The following is a 19,888-nucleotide window of genomic DNA, read 5'->3' on the forward strand; positions in this document are numbered from 1 at the left end:
CGCAATCCGGTGAGCCGAGACCCTCGACCGTCTCTCTCCATCAATCCTCCGGGCCCCGGGGACTCGCCGCCCCCACCCCCATCCCCATCCCGCGGCGCTTCCCGGCCGCGGCCCCTCCTCCGGGGCCCTCCTCCTCCCTCGCCCCTCCCGAGCAACCGGGGCGGGAGCGGCGGCAGCTGGAAGAGAAGGATGAGGTCATCCTCTCGCTCGGAGTCAGCTGGTGGAGGCGAGGAAGCGGGAGGAGGGAGCGCGCGCGAGGGGAGGAGAGGAATGTGCAGGTCCGAGGAGCGCCGCGGCGGCCGCTGCTGCTCCTGCTGCTGGCGGCGGCGGCGGCTCGGGCGGCAGCCGCGGGGCCGGGACGGCAAGGGGCGCGGGCGGCGGGCCGGGGCGCGCGCCGGGCGCCGCGAGCAGCTTGGCTCCGCGCAGGCAGCCAGGCGGCGCTCCTGCCGGCTCCGGGCGCGCCGCTAGCCCGGCCCAGCGCCCAGCCCGGCGGGCGAGCCGGCGCAGGGGCAGGAGGAGGGGAACCGCGCGCCGGGAGGGAAGCCGGGGCGCGGCGAGGAGGTGGCGGGAGGAGGAGACAGCGCGGAAAGGTGCCACATAAAGGAGGGCGCTCCTCCGCGCTGGAGGCATCATGGCCGCTAAGTCAGACGGGAGGCTGAAGATGAAGAAGGGCAGCGACGTGGCGTTCACTCCGCTGCAGAACTCGGACCACTCGGGCTCGGTGCAGGGACTGGCGCCCGGCCTGCCGTCGGGGTCGGGGGCCGAGGACGAGGAGGCGGCCGGCGGCGCCTGCTGCCCGGACGGCTCGCGCTGCTGCTGCTGCTGCTGCTGCGCCGGGAGCGGCGGCTCGGGCGGCGGCTCCGGGGGCTCGGGCGGCCCGGGCGGCGGCTCCGGGCCGGGCTCGGCGGCGCTGTGCCTGCGCCTGGGCCCGGAGCAGCGGCGCTACTCTCTGTGGGACTGCCTCTGGATCCTGGCGGCCGTGGCCGTGTACTTCGCGGACGTGGGCACGGACATCTGGCTCGCCGTGGACTACTACTTGCGCGGCCAGCGCTGGTGGTTCGGGCTCACGCTCTTCTTCGTGGTGCTCGGCTCGCTCTCGGTCCAGGTGTTCAGCTTCCGCTGGTTCGTGCACGATTTCAGCACCGAGGACAGCGCCGCGGCCGCCGCCGGCTGCACGCAGCCCGGGGCCGAGGGCAAGACCGCGGTGGGCGGCGGGGCCGCGGCCGCGGAAGGCGAGGCTCGCCCCTCCACGCCGCAGAGGCAGGCGTCCAGCGCCGGCAAGGGCCACGTCGCCGCCACCAACAGCGGCAGTAACAGCAGCGGGGCCGCCCGGGCCGGCGGCAAACCCAGGTCTGCGTCCTGTTCCTTCTGCATCTGGCTCCTGCAGTCACTCACCCACATCTTGCAGCTTGGGCAGTTCTGGAGGTACCGTACCAGGGGTGGGGGGACGGGGACTGGCTGCCGCTACCACATGCCCACCGCTTTGCTTTTGACGAGCCCCGTTTAGGGTTGCCTTGGTGGCAACCCTAGTCACACTCTTGCTGGGGTTTTTTGCTTGTTTGTTTTTAAAACTGGGTTTTGCATTTTTAAATTTGCAATCAGAACCTAGGGTGGAGAGAAGTGAGAAGCAAGGGAAGGGTAACTATGTGGCTTTGAGCACCCCATCCCTTCCGTCTTCCCTCTGCTTCACTAGCTTCTCTCTTTATACACTACCACCCTCCCTCACCACCCCTCACACATTTTTAGAGATACTGTTTCATATTGTTTCAGCGAGGAGGAGAGGATTCCGACTACATCTTCTAAAAAAAAAAAAGAAAGAAAACCCTCTTTATGTTGGGTTTGAGATGTATGTTGCAATTTGGATGGCTTCTTTTGTTCCCTGAGAAGAATCTGCTGGTTCTAGTTAGATGGGAGTTGTTGCTGTTCAAAAGTAGCCACATTTTAATGATCACTGCTAGAGAAGTGCTTCAAGTAGAGAGCTTAGTAGGGACACACTTGTCTCTTTTTGAGACTGCCTATATCTATATCTGTATTTATAATCATCTCCACATAAGAGCAAGTACACTTTATTGGACTGCTGCTGCTGCTGCTAAGTTGCTTCAGTTGTTTCCGACTCTGTGCGACCCCTTAGACAGCAGCCTACCAGGCTTCCCCGTCCCTGGAATTGGACTGAGACTTACTCTAATGGTGCACTTCCTGATTATCTTGCAACATTCCCATATCTGATTTCTTAGAGAACTAAGAACCCTTGGAAAAGGGTGGTACACCTTGTAAACTTTGATCACACTTGGCATCTTCATTGACTTGCTTTTCTGCTTGTCATCTGATATGCCAACTCTTTACATGGATACCCTTTCCGCTTACAAACCGGAGTACAAATTGGAATTTGTACTCCCTTTGGGCAGAGGGAATCATCATTGGAGATGTCACTGCCTGGATTTAGGAATATAATGAAGCAATCTGCTCAGGAACACGTTTCTCTGAAATTTGTATGTTTTTGATGGCTTTTTGAAGTGATATTTTACAGCTACAAAAATTCTTGGTGTTGAAGAATTTAAATGCTAACATCCTAGAGTTTTGCTTTTGGGGTCCCCCCCTTTTTTAAATTAAACAGCTTAGTAAGTATAAGTAAAATGAGGAAACTTCCTCACAAGTGCACTGGTATGGGGCTACATTCTGCCATACTGGTGTCCTTTACGATTTCATTTGTAGCTATTTTTGTGATAAAAAAAAAAAAAAAAAAAAAAAAAACTACAAGTCATTAACTATGCTAAGTTATCCTGTGTGGAAACAACTCAGAGAATTTGTGGAACAGGACTGAAGATATCCCTTTCTTTATGGTGAACTGTATAGTGTTTTCATTGAGAAAAGCATGTGTGATAATTTTTCAACCTTTTCCAGGACCATTGTTTTGTAAAGCAGGGTAAGCATTGCATAGATAGTGACCCTTCAAATTGAGAAACTTTTTTTTTTTCCAAGCAGATACTACCTGGAAAAGTGCTATATGATTTGCAGTCAGACAAATTGATGTTGGAAACCTCCATACTTTGGATTTAAATGACTTTTTAAAAAGTCACTGAAATGTGATAACTGTTATTTCCCATGGTTGACTACTGTAAAGACAGCTTGGTGCCTTCAAGTCTGATGAAGAACTCAAAAGCTTGATTTAATTACTGAAATTGTTTAGTGGCTGGGATTCATATGATTAGCAGTTTTAATCTGATAATGTGGTAAATGAAGCTTAACATTCCATTTGTTAACAGTTAACATTTGTTAACTTCTGCAAACTTCATGCAGGATTTGAAAATCACTCTCTTTTACCTTTAAAATTTCTAGATTTATGTAAAGAAGGCAAACACTTCTCAGTTCCATTAACTGAAGAACTATCTATGTTTCTTACCAATTGATACTTGATGAAAAATTGAGTATCAAATTCTAGTTGTTTTTACTGGACCTTCTAGACCAAACATTTTCTCAATTGAAAAATGATGTTGAATATCTCAGAACATAAAATGCAGAAAGTGAGAAATAATTAGGAGAAGAAAAAGGCCTCCCAGACACATCTCAGTGAGACCATTGCTACTGGGTCAACTGGTCATACAGCAAAGCTATGGGTAGTGGGGCAGAATGCGTAAGGTTCAATTCAGAAGGAAAATCACAGGCTGTAAGACAAATGAATTAACCACCCCAACCCTTGGAGAAACTGTGGGCACATAGGGTTCATTTTTGCTAAGCATTTCTACAATGTTTTCTATAAAGGCTCAGAAGTTTATTCTGCTAACACATGGTCATTTGGGAGGAAGTAATACTGGAAATGTTTTTACATGTTTGTCTACTTATTCAGAATAATCATTTAATAATTCATATGTGAGTTGTCTAATCTTAACTGTTCCTGGATTCTGGTTAAGATATTTGGAGGATGGTGGGGTAACTTGGTGGAAGCATGATATCAGACTCAACCTCATTTTCTCCTGATAATGTTAAAAACAAAGCAAAAAAACAAAAACGAAAAACACAAACTTTAGCTTAATGTAGGAAATTAAAATGGGGTCAGAGAGTTCATGGAATTTAATACTAAGATGCATTCTGAATTGTTACAACTTCTCTGGGTGTAGAATATTTGCACAGAACTTGAGGGTATGGGTGCATCTTTGATAATAAACTGCTGAAGTGCAGTTCATCTCAGGTTGTTATATTAGACAATTATCTTTAATTGCCATGGTTCCTTAAATTAGGAGCATCTCTATGCTCTTTCTGGCTTTTCTTTTCAGTGCATTTTACACAAAAGTTGCAGAAACACCAAGGTGTGAATGGCTCAAAGCTAAGAGGTCATTACTCCTATTTTAAACATGCTACTTTCTAAGATCAATAAAATAGATTTTAGCTAGGTTGGTAACTGCCCATTGTATTTGCATGGAATTCAAGTTATTTTAGGTAAGGGCCAGATTCTAAAAGCTCTCTGTAGACAAAATCCTTTGAAAAACCATCAAAGTGTTTGCTTGTTCAGAAATAGCTATTTGAAACATTTTGGACAAGATTTGCATGTACTCATACATTTATTACAAATGCAACTGCTGAAAGCAATGATACATATTCATTTTAATTAAAGTTTGCTAATGGGAAATTAATGGCAGCTTTTAAAGTCGCAGGAGTTGATACTGGGAAAGAACCATTGAAATAATGAAGTGAATTTTTGCTACCATGTGAAGAGAGCAATTGTGACTTGAAAGGACTGGGCCTGTGAATGAATGAGGAAGTACTTTTCTTCTGTGTTCATGTCATACGATCCCAGAAGTAACTAAGAGTGCAGCTCAACCTGTGGGAATTAGAAATGCCCTATCGGACAGCTTTTAGTTCTCCTGAGACCTGTGATCAGTTATATCGAGAAGTCTTCCTCCTTTAGAATTTATGACTTACTCTTAAAATTTGACCTGAATTTCTCTTACACATGTGCATGTGTAGTTATGTATGTATTTTGTTGTCTTCTAGCAAATAGGCATGTTTCAAATGATAACTCAGTGGATGGTAGAATGGGGAATATTTTTTACCATTTTGGATTTTGTTTCTAAATATCGTGAGAGTCACCTGATGGAAGAACAGCTTTCTTGGGTTTCTCATGCTTGATCCCCCATCAGGTGTTAGCATGTGTTCCATGTTCAAGTGCATGGGAAAATGGCGGGTTAAACAGAGTTAAGCAGATCTCTTCACAGTAGGACTTCTCTGAGCCTTTACTTACTAAGCTGTTGTGAGATTGTCAATAACTTTTTAAAGGCACATCTATTAAATCCATGTAATCATGTGGTGTACAGAGATCTTTGCAAAACATTGTTCTGGCCAAACAAGAATTGTATTAACAAGAGTTTTTACATGGTACTTTTTTCTTTCAAAATCTACAAAAATTTTTGTATTCATCTTGTCTAATCATTAGTACCTCTATATATATACTGGAGAAAACTGGCTCAGAGAGATTAACTAACTGGCACAAGATGACCCAGCTATTACGTGATGTATCTTGGAGTCAAAACCAGCCCTGTCTTATCCTAAAGTCTGTTAACTTACTGGTTCAGTTAGCTACCCCCAAGTGCCAATTTGGATAATGAGGACAACAGTGTATAAAAATGACAGTTACCTTCACTAAGGTTGGCAAGGGCTTCCCCAAGTAGCTTAGTGGTAAAGAATCTGCTTGCCAATGCAGGAGACGCAGGTTGTTCGATCCCGGGTCAGAAAGATCCCCTGAAGAAGGAAATGGCCACATACTCCAGTATTCTTGCCTGGAGAATCCCAGGGACAGAGGAGCCTGGCAGACTACAGTCCATGGGGTTGCAAAGAGTTGAACCCAACTTGGTGACTGATCACGCGTGCGCGCACGCACACACACACACACAAAAGGTTGGCAAAGTTCAAGAGAGAACTAAGTTTAGACAAGTTGGGGTGTTTCCCTAATAACACACAGTGGTTCAATGGCAGAGTAGAGGCTGGAGCGCTGAGTGTCTGCCCAGTGTTTCTCTTCCCACACCACTTGGACATGCTGAGGATGTTGCACTAAAACCCAACTGAGAAACATGATCTTGTAGTGGCATTCATGATTAAAAGGCATAATGTCTGTGAACAAGCACAGAGTGCTTTGTCAATGATGAAAAGTTCTAGAGATAAGAAATGGGTAAGAAAGTAGCATATTGGGTACAGCTTCCACTATTGAAAAAGTACTTTATTGATTCTGAGTTAGTTCTGAATTCTGATGTACGTCATGCAAGATTGGTGCCCTTTCCTGAGTTAATGGAATGGTCATTTCCCTTATGTCTGTGTTCTGTCTACTGCGTATTAATTTATCTCTTAATCTATGTTGAGTACTTGCTGTGTGCAAGGCACTATGCTAGTTACTTATCTCCCCAAAATGAACAAAGTACACATCTTCTTTCAAGAAATCTACTGTCTGACTGAGGAAGATGGAATAGTAAACAGACAATTTCAGTACAGGAAAATAAGCACTGTGATAGAAACAGGAAGCTCAATCCACCTTAGTGGTTCAAGACTCTGGTGCAGATGCTTGAGTAGAGGTTTTGGTGGGAAGATCTGCTATCTGAATAAAGTGGGGTATTGGCTGTGGAGTCTTGGATATAATTCTGTGTAAGGGCAGAGAGGCAAGAAATGACACGGCAGGTTAACTGTGCTTTGAACAGAGAATAATTGTGAGATAGTAGCTGGAGGTGAAGATGGGCTAGACAATGAAATAAATTTAGTTTTTATTCTGAGGGCATTGAGAAACCATTGAAGGATTATAAGGGTGAGGAGTGAGGACTGTTGAAAAGTGTTCAAACCTTGTTTTATTCAAGGAGGGGCAAACAGTTGAAATGTTCAGAGGATATGTCATCAATTCCTCTGTAACTGGATTGTATCCTTTTCATTCATAAAAGTTCATTGATTTTAAAGAATTTGGTGTGGACGTAATTGGAGCAAGAGTTGTAATTTTCATGCAAGAGTTGTTTTTTCAGAAAAACGGCTTGGCTGAAATTAACTGTATTTATACCAAAGTAAGTTCTTGGCAAAAGTTTGTTGTGTGTTACTTTTTGAAGAGATTTTTTCCTTAAGATACGGTGGGCTTCACCTTATTGAAATCCACAGAACATTGTTCATTACATTTGGAGAACACTTCAATTTTCAGGGAGTTGCCATGTTTTCTTTCTTATGTAATCTTCAGATTCATCTTTGAGGTAATACTTTGATTTTGCTTTCATTTTGAAATTTCAATGTAGAAATTGAGACAGAATTTTGAATGTTTCCCTCTTTAGGTCATGTGGCTCTGCATAGATCCTAGGCTAGAATTCAATATTGAGGTGGGAGAGATACTAAAAAATAGAAGACTACACAGATATAAATATCTTTGTAGTAAATGCAAAAGCTGTAATTTTTCCATTCACTTGAGCTATACACTTATAAGGGTAAAAAAAATGTTATACTTATTACACCCCATGAAATTGCAGTCTATTTTCACAGAGCAGTTGGAAGTAATATCTATACAAATGGGTGCTATCATTTCTGAACAGTGTCCACAATTCTTGGGTCAGTAACTTTGAAGGTCTTTCTTCAGTCACTTACAAAAAAATTCCTTAATGTTCGAATACCCAAACACATGACTTCTATTAAATATGTTCTATATTTTTTTACAGTTTGAATGGAACAGTGTACCTATGAGTTTAAGTAGCACTAGTCACTGAGTAACAAGTAAATAGAATGATTTCCCTTTCTATGGAATCACGGGCTAACCTGATGAGCACATTTCTTTGACTTGTTTTACAATTTGAACACATTCTAAGCTGGCGGAAGCAAGATTAGGAATTAGAATTGGATTTATTACTCGAAAGCACTATCAAATATAAGGTGCATTGTGGTACTAATCATGAGAAAGTGCTTATAGGTATAATATTGTAAAACAGTTGAAATATGTTGATAAATTTCAAGGAAAAAAACATTCAATAATTCTCAACAGGAAACGTTCTCTTGAATGGCATGTGTAATTCTGACCACGTGACTCCCTTCCAGTTAGCATGGCCGGTCAGGAAGGAGAATCATACAGTTACTGTAGTCACTGTGGGACTTAACTTGTATAGGAACACACGTCCAGCCAATATTTGCTCATCTGTGAATGAAGCGGAGAGGTTGTTATTTCTTCTTTGTAAGAGTGTAGCTGCACTTCGTGCCTTCTTGCTTCTGGGTTTCTAATGCCACAGTGAATCAGAAAAGGTGCAATGTGACAAATTGCCCAGCTCTTTTGTAGATTACCAGTGCTAGGGAAGTGGGGTTGAATTTGACAAAATGCTGGCTATCCTCTGATAAAGATGCAGCTAGAAACCCGTCTTCACTGTCCTGTTCTTGCTGATAGAAAAGCCAGACTGGGGACGCTTTGGGATGGATATTTTTCACTTAATTCTTACCTACACTTGACCTTCTGAGGATATGCTTTATACAGAATGATGTTTGGTATTTTTGGTGCCCCTGTTTGTCTACTCCAAGAAAGACTATAGCTTCTACTATTGTAGCCTCCACCACCATCATCACCATAATTCTTATAACCATGAAATGTTGCTTCCATGTCCAGTATATGTGCAGAACTCACATGATTACTGAGCGCAAGGGGAAGAAAAGTTGGGTTAAAATGGAAATGAATCAATCTGGGAATCCCCTAGAGGCAAGAGGTGGTCTGAAGATGCCATTAGATCTTTTCTAACCCTAAGATGCTATCTAGGTTGGTCATAACTTTCCTTCCAAGGAGTAAGCATCTTTTAATTTCATAGCTGCAATCACCATCTGCAGTGATTTTGGAGCCCCAAAAAATAAAGTCTGACACTGTTTCCACTGTTTCTCCATCTATTTCCCATGAAGTGATGGGACCAGATGCCATGATTTTAGTTCCCTGTCCATCACCAACTCCCGGAGTTTACTCAAACTCATGTCCATCAAGTCGGTAATGCCATCCAGCCATCTCATCCTCTGTCATCCCCTTCTCCTCATGCCCCTAATCTCTCCCAGCATCAGGGTCTTTTCCAATAAGTCAACTCTTCACATGAGGTGGTCAAAGTACTGGAGTTTCAGCTTCAGCATCAGTCCTTCCAGTGAACACCCAGGACTGATCTCCTTTAGGATGGACTGGTTGGATCTCCTTGCAGTCCAAGGGACTCTCAAGAGTCTTCTCCAACACCACAGTTCAAAAGCATCAATTTTTCAGTGCTCAGCTTTCTTCGCAGTCCCACTGTTACATCCATACATGACCACTGGAAAAACCATAGCCTTGACTAGATGGACCTTTGTTGGCAAAGTAATGTCTCTGCCTATTAATATGCTATCTGCAATTCATGGGGTTGCAAAGAGTCGGACACGACTGAGCGACTGAACTGAACTGAACTGAACCCTAAGATGAAGATGAAGGGAGAGGGCATAGTTAGAATATCAGTGATGGATCTTATTTAGAAGGGCAAGCTGCCTTTGGGGAATTGGACTAAATGGGCAGTCGGAAGAGATGATGGGGCCACTCGGTAGCTCAGACCCCAGGTGGTAACCTACTGTCCTGGGTTACATGTGACAGCACCTGCCGATGGCCCCATTAGTTTACATTTTCATTTGGTTTCCTGCTTCTGGGTCTTAGTTTTCTACCTGTATGATATGACTGGTCAAAAATAATATGGGGCGGGGAGGGAGGCTCATGAGGGAAGGGACATACATACACATATTGCTGATTCATTTTGCTGTACGACAGAAATTAACACAGCATTGTAAAACAATTATATTACAGTAAAAATAATATCTAAGGTTATTTTCAGTTTAAAACTCTGTCACTTTAAGTAACTTAAATCTGCATTAATTTTTTTAAACCCCATCCTTGAAAAGGACAAAAGGAAGGACAAAAAGAGGACAAAAAAAAAGGACAAAAGGAAGGAGGACGAAGAAGCAAATGTAGAAAAAAGTATGGGAAGCCTACTGAGAATCTGAGTATTTGCCATCCCCCTTGACTCCCCACTCCTGCAGCATAAGAAAGTACAATATGGCTCACATTTTCATCAAAGTTCCATTAAACATACACTGAGCCTCAAAAACAGTGTTTGGAATTCTCCAGGTCCATATGTGGAAGTCTACTTTTTGTAGATATTAAACAAAAATCTTTAAAAATTAGCTTTTATGTTCTTTTGAAATATAGGTCCTGCTCTTATCATGGGCTTCCCAGATGATGTTAGTGGTAAAGAATCCACCTGCCAATGTAGGAGACGCAAGAGAAGCAGGTTCGATCCCAGGGTCAGGAAGGTCCCCTGGAGGAGGAAATGACAATCCACTCCAGTGTTCTTGCCAGAAAAATCCCATGGACAGAGGAGCCTAGTGTGCTACAGTCCATGGGGTCACAAAGAGTGAGACATGACTGAATATACACCCCCTTATTATAAATTCTTTTTTGCTTATCCAGCCTCAGAGTATATACACCAGAACATGTGTTCTCAGGTCATCATTATGGTGTTGTATAAGTGGGTCAAAGGGGATCTGCAAGGGACTTTCCACAGTTGACAATATTCACATCCTAAACCCAGGAATAGGTATTCCTTAGCAAATAAGAGAATCTTAAGCTCAATTGTATAATGCAACTTATTTTGTATCATTTCCAACTTTTCCAATGAAATTAAACCATTTTCATTAAAGCCCATTATCTAAGTATTTGAAGCTAATGTTCAAAGTGTTCCATTTCACTGATTCTAAGAGATGTGCCATATACACTTGGGAAGCCAGAATTCCTTCTGTGTTTCATGTGGTGAGGTCCACACAGCTGGAGGGCTACGATTAGCAAATAGGAACAGTGCTTCACAGGCTTAAAAAGAACTATCCATTATATCAATGAGAAGGCTGTTGTCAGAACTAGATTTGCTTTTAAATTAAAAGCTTGTCCCGGGTTACACTGTCACTGATTTAATATGCTGGAAATTGAATTAAACTTTATACAAAGAGACTATATCCAGGCCCACAGCTGATGAAAAACAGGCCTGTATTACATTCTGCTCAAGCAGAGATCCACCCTTTAGCCCTTCCCAGCTGGGGATCACCTGGATCTTTATGGTGCTACAGATCTGTCGTGACACTGTGCAATTGTCAACCTCACGACAACATTTCAGATTTTTACATTAAAATTTTTTTTCTTAAGTATCTATTTAAAAATTGTCTGAAGTATGTCAAACTGTTTTCTCCTTTTTATGATTCATAAGTAGACTGAATCAGTTCTGCTTCTTTTGCTTAATATATGTACATGCCCTGTTTTCGTGTCAGGGGAATCTTTTTACACAAACAGAGCAGTGGGCAGTGTGTGGGTGGGTGAGGATTAGTCAATCAAAATCAGGCATATATAGAAAAAGTAGGATCTACAATGAATATGAGTCTAAAAAGCCTTGAGATGACTTTGATTTGACTTCCCATCAAGTATATTATTTAAGAAGGATAAAGTCACCTTTCTGCACTCCTAGCCTCAGAGATTTCATCTGTGTAAATAGCAGTCTGATTTTTCTTTCTGCTGCCTAGATAATGATTATGAATAAAGATATCAGTTTTGAACTGAATTCTCTACTTTCCTGGTCTTTTTTCAGTAGCAGAGAGTCAATACTCAACACAAAGGCAGCCATTGTGGCAGTAACAGTAACAAAACGGTCCCTCATCACTTCCATCACTAGTTCATGGTATAATCACTGCATCAATGTAACAGTAACAAGGAAGAAATGATCCTTTATGAAAGCAAGGGAAAAGATTTGGAAAGGCTTCTTTCCTCTTGATAGAGTCTTCAGCTCATTACTTTACTGTTTTACTAAAGTAAAATTAATAACAATCATTTTTTAAAATGTAGGTCAATTCTCAAAGACTCTCCAAAGTGAGTTTTAGTACTTGGGTCTGTTATTATCACATAAATTAGGAAGGATATCCCTTAGGGTTTCAGATTTCCAGGGGATATTCTACTATTAAGAATGACAGTCACAGATATCCTATGCGATTTTCCTGATTTGATTGGTGGTGATTGGGTTTGAAAATTTTGAGTTCTAAGTGACATAACACCATCCCAATGAAAGCCTAAATGTTAGTTGTGTTCCTACGTCTGAAAAGTAAATCATTACAATTACTTAAGGATATACTAATATCTGGGCTTCCCAGGTGGCACAGTGGTAAAGAATCTGCCTGCCAATGCAGGAGGTACAAGAGACACAGATTCGATCCCTGGATTGGGAGGATCTCTGGAGAAGGAAATGGCAACCCACTCTAGTATTCTTGCCTGAAAAACTCCATGGACAGAGGCACCTGGCAGGCTATAGTCCATGGGGTCGCAAAGAGTCAGACAGTACTGAACTGCTGAGCACACACAGGCTAATACCTATCTATATCATTTATATGTTGAATCTAAAATATGAAATGAATAAACTTATTTACAAAACAGAAACAGACTCACAGACATAGAAAACAAACTTAGAGTTACCAAAGAGGAATGTGGAGAGGCATAAATTAGGGATTTGGCATTAGATGATGCAAACTACTATATATAAAAAAGATAAACAACAAGATCCTCCTGTATAGCACAGGGAACTATATTAAATGTCCTTAATAAACCATAAATGTATTTATATGTATAACTGAATTGTTCTGCTGTATATCAGAACTAACACAGCATTATAAATCAACTGTTTCAATAACAACTGAATAAATATAATAAGATAAGAATAAAACAAATAAGAGGGAGGAAACTTGAAGTTTTTATTAAGGAAGTACATTCAAATTCTCTGGAAACTATTATTCATCCCTTTTTCTGATCTCCTAATAGAAGTAGGGGGATGTTTTGAGTAAAATATGCATTGATGAGTTGCAAGAAGGAAAATATAGCTATAAGAGAAATGAATGAAGATGGAGAATTTCATTCCATAATCAGAGGATGAATTTTTAATCCTTGGATTGTAGGAGTGGAAAAATTTCACTGACCCAATATACAATATACAATATACAAAGCTTTACCAGTCAGGCCAAGCTTCCTTTAAATGAGTTTATTCTAGGAGCCAAGAAGGCAAAAGCTCCAGCTGTGATATGCTTAGGTTTATGGGATCAACTTGAGACTGAGCACCAACAGGGTCTGCAGCCTGAGCGACTTTGACCTGAGTCCTGTATTATCACACATGTCAGAAGTCAGCCAGAAGTAAGCTCACAGAGGGCTGAGGCCTGGGCAGGTCTTCACAATAGGGTACACATTAGGAACCTGGGAATCTAAGGACCAGAACATACTTGATAATATTAAAGGGAGGTGAGACTCCGAGGTCATGGTCATCACACAAGCTAACCATGACAGCTGGGCTTCAAAGTATGAAACTGAAGGACATCCCATCAGTGGGTATCAGGGATGGTGGATTGGGAGGTCAGGTTCTGGGCATCTCTCCTCAGCTTTTAGTCTGATGGAAACTCTTCATCCTCACAGGAAAGAGGAACCAAGGGAGGGATAAAGGAGATGAATTGGGAACCCAGCCAGGAAAGACCAGGTCCTAGCCAGAAGTTAGCAGGGTATATTATATTCAGAAAATGATGTGGAAAAGCTTCTGAGGACCAAGCTCACTAAGACCCATGAGTCCCACAGGCAGGCTATACCATGGGAAGAAATGTGATGATGGTCAGCCTGATTTCCTGCCTAACTATTTGTCTTCCTAAGTGGGCACTATAGCGTCAACAACATGGCAAAATATGTCAGTGCCTGTGTTGTGGGATAAGCAATGAGAATGGCACCTTATAAAATGTACATTTGTGTAGATATGTGATCAATTTCCTTATTTCCCTTTAAACAAAATAGCAAAAGATGACCTTCCCAGAAAGTCTTCTTTCCCAAGTAATGGTTTTCTGATTTCCCTTTCGAACAACAGCTGGTGTTGCTAGGCTATCATTTCTGTTGCCAGGGTTCCCTCCCCATCTCTATGCCAGGATGTGATTGTTTCATTCAGTGTTCTTAAGTGTTTCCGTGGAGAGTTACTAAGTTAATTTCTCTCAGTCTGCTTTATCAGTAGGCATGGTCACCCTGCCAGGCTCTAGACCTGCATGTCTTTCCAATATAGTAGCCATTACCTACTATTGCCTACACATGACCATCGAAATGTAGTTGTTCTCAATAGAGGTATAATGTCAGTGTCAAATACCCAGGGAGTTTTGAGCACTTAGTGTGAAAAAAATGGATGATAACTATCTCATTAATAACTTTCATATGGATTACATGTTGAACTGATAACATTTTGGATATGTTGGGTTAAATAAAATATATTGCTAAAATTAACTTCACCTATGGCTTTTTAAAATTTTTTTAAATGTGACTACAAGAAAATTAAAATTACGGACATGACCTGCATTGTATTTCTATTGGATAGAGCTGCTGCTGGTGATGCGAGAGCTCATTCTTGCCAAGTGAGAAGAGAATAAATCCAAAATACAAAGATAAGAATTTGCTAGAAGTTACCAGGGAAATTATTAGAATTTATAGAAGTTACCACCTGATGCAAAGACCTGAGTCATTGGAAAAGACCCTGATGCTGGGAAAGATTGAAGGTGGGAGGAGAAGGGGGCAACAGAGGATGAGGTGGTTGGATGGCATCACCAACTCAATGGACATGAGTTTGAGCAAACTCCGGGAGATAGTGGAGGACAGAGGAGCCTGGCAGGCTGCAATCCATGGGATCACAAAGAGTGGGACATGACTTAGCAACTGAACAACAACAACCCAGAAAGGACAGTGACTATTTCACCGTTGAGGCAGGTTGACTTAATGGGTTTTGCAAATAAGATTGCCTGCTGGTAAAAACCGGCTCTTTAGGAGATAAAGCCCCTAATGTGGGTTCACCCCCATGGTTTTCCTTGCTTCCTGCCTTGTTTAAAGCCCAGCAACCTGCTGTTCTTCTTTGGTATTTTAATAAATAGTATTTGATGATGACAGTAAGGACTAAGTCTTTGTAAGTGCCATGGTAGTTGGATTGCCCAGAAAATTCATTTGGATTTTTCATGATATCATATGGGAAAACTCGAACGAACTTTTTGGCCAACTTAACACCTTGCCAAGCACATCCATGCCTATTTACCACCCAGTCTTCTCACCAGCCTCTCAAGGCAGGAATTATCATCGTTCCCATGTGAACATGAAGCCACTAAGGTTCGGAGAAGCAGGGGATTTGCCTGAGGTCACACAGTTCCCCAGCAGCAAGTGCCTGTGCTCACGTTCTCAACTTCAGCTTCTGAATGCTTGTCCCACTGTGTCTTACAAGATGAATCCAAGAGAATCGCTTGGAGAAGCATTTCCTGACCTTTCAGACTGGCAACTGTGCTGAAAACTGCAGTGAACTCAACTGTACTGTGACATCAGTGGGAATTAGTTCAGGTCAATGGTGGGATTTTCCTCTGAGGTCAGATTTGAGTCTTGACTTGACTGATAACTCCTCAGCTACAAAGCAGTGGGTTGGGGATTACATCAGGTCATTTCCAAAATCCCTCCCAGCTCTATAATTCTATGAAATCTGGTATCTAAATGAAGTATCTCAATGCTTTATACACCTTATTAAATATCCACATGGGGAACAATATGCATGTATTATTAACATGGGCTGGGTTTCTGATAAACTACTCCTAGAATTGGTATTTCACACCAAACTTCAAACTCAGAGACTGAGGATTTGTTTTATCTAAAATGGATCACTTTCATTTGATACCAACTGGTAAGATGCATGTTGTTTCCATTGGGAAATGAGTGACACTAAAGAATATTAAGCAGGCTCCAGTCCCGTGTGAATAGTATGTAATTAACCTGTATTTTTATCCTCATTGTGCATGCAGTCATGCTTTGCATATGCCAGCATTCTCCCCCACATATGTTCATAAATTATGAATTCAACTACAACCGCGCAAGGCAAGTCCTGCTGTCAGTCACGTCTCTCTCTCTGAGACCAGCAGGATTTATATCTGTGTGACATAATTTCAAAATCAGCTCCTAAGACCTGTCTCAGAGGACCAACTCTGGCATATGCAAGTGCTCAAAAATTCACTTTCAAATGCACACAATTCAAAATTTTCAGAATCAGACGCAGCTAGTCTTTGAAAAAGCAATTCCAAATATTCATGTCTAAGTATCAGAAAAATTCTCAAAAGATGCCCCCTGCCCAAGTGGATATGACTAGCTTTGGAAGGGCTTGCCAACTGCAATCTGCTTGCTATTATTTGTATTTTTTGGTGACATTCCATGAAAAATACATAATGTCATGTTTCTTTTTAGTTCAATGGCATCTTTGGAAAGCATAGTTTTTCCACAGAGACTAATTTTCAAGTATGTTTCTAATGTTCATGACATTAAGTGGGTTCTGACTTACTTTTTTTTTTTCCTTTAATTCCAAGTAGTATGTTCTAAGAAGCATGTGTATCTATTGTTGTTCAGTTGCTAACTCATGTCCAACTCTTTGCAACCCCATGGACTGCAACCCGCCAGGCTCCTCTCATATCTCCCGTAGTTTGCTAAAACTCATGTCCACTGTGTCAGAGATGCCATCCAACCATATCATCCTCTGCTTCCCCCTTCTCCTCTTGCCCTCAGACTTTCCCAGCCTCAGGGTTTTTTCCACATCTATATATATGCATATATATGCATATAGATGCATATCTATGCTATATTTATTTTCCCCATGATTTTACCCCACATATACACCTAATCAAGAAAATAAGGTCTGTCACTGTTTCCATTGTTTCCCCATCTATTTGCCATGAAGTGATGGGAGCAGATGCCATGATCTTAGTTATTTGAATGTTGAGTTTTAAGCCAGGTTTTCACTCTCCTCTTTCACTTTCATCAAGAGACTCTTTAGTTCTTCTTTGCTTTCTGCCATAAGGGTGGTGTCATCTGCATATCCGGGGTTAAGGATATTTCTCCAGGCAATCTTGATTCCAGCTTGTGCTTCATCCAGCCCAGCATTTTGCATGAAGTACTCTGCATATAAGTTAAATAAGCAGGGTGACAATATACAGCCTTGACATACTCCTTTCTCAATTTGGAACCAGTCCTTTGTTCCATGTCCAGTTTTAACTGCTGCTTCTTGGCCTACACACAGATTTCTCAGGAGCCAGGTAAGGTGATCTGGTATTCCTCTCTTTTTAAGAATTTTCCACAGTTTGTTGTGATTCACACAGTCAAAGGCTTAAACGTAGTCAATGAAGCTGAAGTAGATGATTTCTAGAATTCTCTTGCTTTTTCTATGATCAAACGGATGTTGGCAATTTGATCTCTTGTTCCTCTGCCTTTTCTAAATCCAGCTTCAACATCTGGAACTTCACAGTTCATGTACTGTTAAAGTATGGCTTGCGTGTGAGATGAGTGCAATTATGTGGTAGCTTGAACATTCTTTGGCATTACCTTCCTTTGGGATTGGAATAAACTGACCTTTTCCAGTTGTGTGGCCACTGCTGAGTTTTCCAAATTTGCTGGCATATTGAGTGCAGCAGTTTCACAGCATCATCTTAGGATTTGAAATGGCTCGGCTAGAATTTCATCACCTCCACTAACTTTGTTCATAGTGATGTTTTCTAAGGCCCACTTGACTTCACAGTCCAGGATGTCTGGCTCTAGGTGAGTGATCACACCATTGTGGTTATCTGAGTCATTAAGATCTTTTTTGTATAGTTCTTCTGTTTATGCTTGCCACCTCTTCTTAATATCTTCTGCTTCTGTTAGGTCCATGCTCTTTCTGTCCTTTATTGTACCCATCTATGCATGAAATGTTCCCTTGGTGTCTCTAATGTTCCTGAAGAGATCTCTAGTCTTTCCCATTCTATTGTTTTCCTCTATTTCTTTGCATTGATCACTTAGGAAACCTTTCTTATCTCTCCTTGCTATTCTTTGGAACTCTGCATTCAGATGGATATATCTTTCCTTTTCTCCTTTGCTTTTCGCTTTATTTTCTTGGGCTCCAAAATCACTGCAGATGGTGAATGCAGCCGTGAAATTAAAAGACAATTGCTCCTTGGAAGAAAAGCTATGACCAACCTAGACAGCACATTAAAAAGCAGAGACATTACTTTGCCAACAAAGGTCTGTCTAGTCAAAGCTATGGTTTTTCCAGTAGTCGTGTATGAATGTGAGTTGGACCATAAAGAAAGCTGGGTGCTGAAGAATTGATGCTTTTGAACTGTGTGTTGAAGAATACTCTTGCAAGTCCCTTGGACTGCAAGGAGATCAAACCAGTCAATCCTAAATGAAATCAGTCCTGAATATTCATTGAAAGGACTGATGTTGAAGCTGAAGCTCTAATACTTTGGCCACCTGATGGGAAGTGCTGACTCATTAGAAAAGACCCTAATGGTGGGAAAGATTGAAGGCAGGAGAAGGGGATGACAGAGAATGAGATGGTTGGATGGCATCACTGACTTGATGAACATGAGTTTGCATAAATTTTGGGAGATGGTGAAGGCCAGGGAATCCTGGTATGCTGCAGTTCATGGGGTCACAAAGAGTCGGACACGACTGGGCAATAGAAGTGAACTGATACTCCTAGTCATGCAGTTATGTAGGTGAAGATACGCTGGAAAGAACAGACATGATGTGATTCAACTGAGGTAGTCTGGAGTGAAACTCCTTCATTCAGTCATTCAATAAATATTTCTTAACCATTCACCCTGGGTAGGCTCCTGGCACCCCAAGATGAATGGAACACATTCCCTGATCTCAAGGAGTTCGCTGTCTGGCAAGAGACTGTCTCATAATTTATACCTGTTTACACTCTAGAGAGTCATGAAGCATTGACAATGGCAGGAACAGGATTGTTGGGGAGAACTGTGTGGTGAGGAGATGGGGGACCTGTCCAGAAGATTCCATGAAGGAGTAACATTTGAATGGAACTGTTGACTGAAAAACAATACATGCAACTTTTTCGGTGGGAATTTTTAGGACTTAAGCCCAGGAGGCACTCAAGTAACCTTGAGAAAACTACTTTGAGGAGGCGAGGGGAGGAGCCAGGATATATAGAAGTTTTGTTAAAAAGGACAGGTAATCTGAACATCATGAGATTTTTGTTAATGAAAGCCAGACGTTTCAAAGTAAGGAATTTAATGCTTGTCCACTTAGGGGAAGATGCAAGGGTCTGGGCTCACTGAAATCGTTCCTTTGATATGCACCTCAGTTGTTTGGGCCAGTATCCTGTTTTCACATCCTGAGCGTCCCCCATGGGGAGTGGCTGCAGTCTGATGGCTGCTAGATGGCAGGTGTTCTTCTCCTTCCTCAGTGCCCGCAGGGCTCATTGGCTAACACTGGAGGGCTGCCTTTGCTGATGGCTGTGACGTCCTTGTTTACTGATGTGGCAGGAAGTGTTCCATTTCTCAGAACCTGGGAGAGAGTTTCAAGCAGAAAGCAAAGAAGGGACAAAGACATTTCATGCCCTGTTTGTAAAGAGCTGAAATGGAAAGCAGGAAGGAAAGAAAGTTAGTGGATGAGTTGTGAGCTTGGAGCTGAGCTAGCTAGAGCCTTGGATGCGTTCCTAAGGAATCTGGACTCTATTCTATTGGTGAACAGAGGCTCCAGGGACACATTTAGATATTAATACATATTTTCAAACAGGTACCTTTTAGCATTGGGAAATATTGAATAGCAGTCTGAAAATAGTGTAGAAGGAAGTTGCCTGCACCCTTCAGAGGCAGGGAAAAGAAAATGTGAGCAAGGGGTGGACTTGAAAAATATCCAGAACTTTAAGATGCAATGGAATGAGTGAGTGAAATGAATGCACAGAAGGGCCTGACGAGTCTCACTAAAGATTCCGATAGTACTTAATGAGCTATCGGAAGAGGCATAAACATAAACAGAGTTAAATAAAGATGCTCTGTAATGTATGCT

General features: G+C 42.1%; 1 protein-coding gene across 1 annotated transcript in view; it reads left to right on the top strand.

The window, feature by feature from the left end:
* Positions 1–631: 631 nt before the first annotated feature.
* The window catches only part of XKR4 (XK related 4), a 304,355-nt gene continuing 285,098 nt past the window's right edge, over positions 632–19,888 (top strand). The window contains exon 1 of the mRNA XM_061122813.1: positions 632–1,425. Coding sequence (XP_060978796.1) covers positions 632–1,425 — 794 coding nt within the window. The remainder of the gene's footprint in view (positions 1,426–19,888) is intronic.

Source organism: Dama dama, chromosome 21, assembly GCF_033118175.1.
Source record: "Dama dama isolate Ldn47 chromosome 21, ASM3311817v1, whole genome shotgun sequence".
NCBI lineage: Eukaryota > Metazoa > Chordata > Mammalia > Artiodactyla > Cervidae > Dama > Dama dama.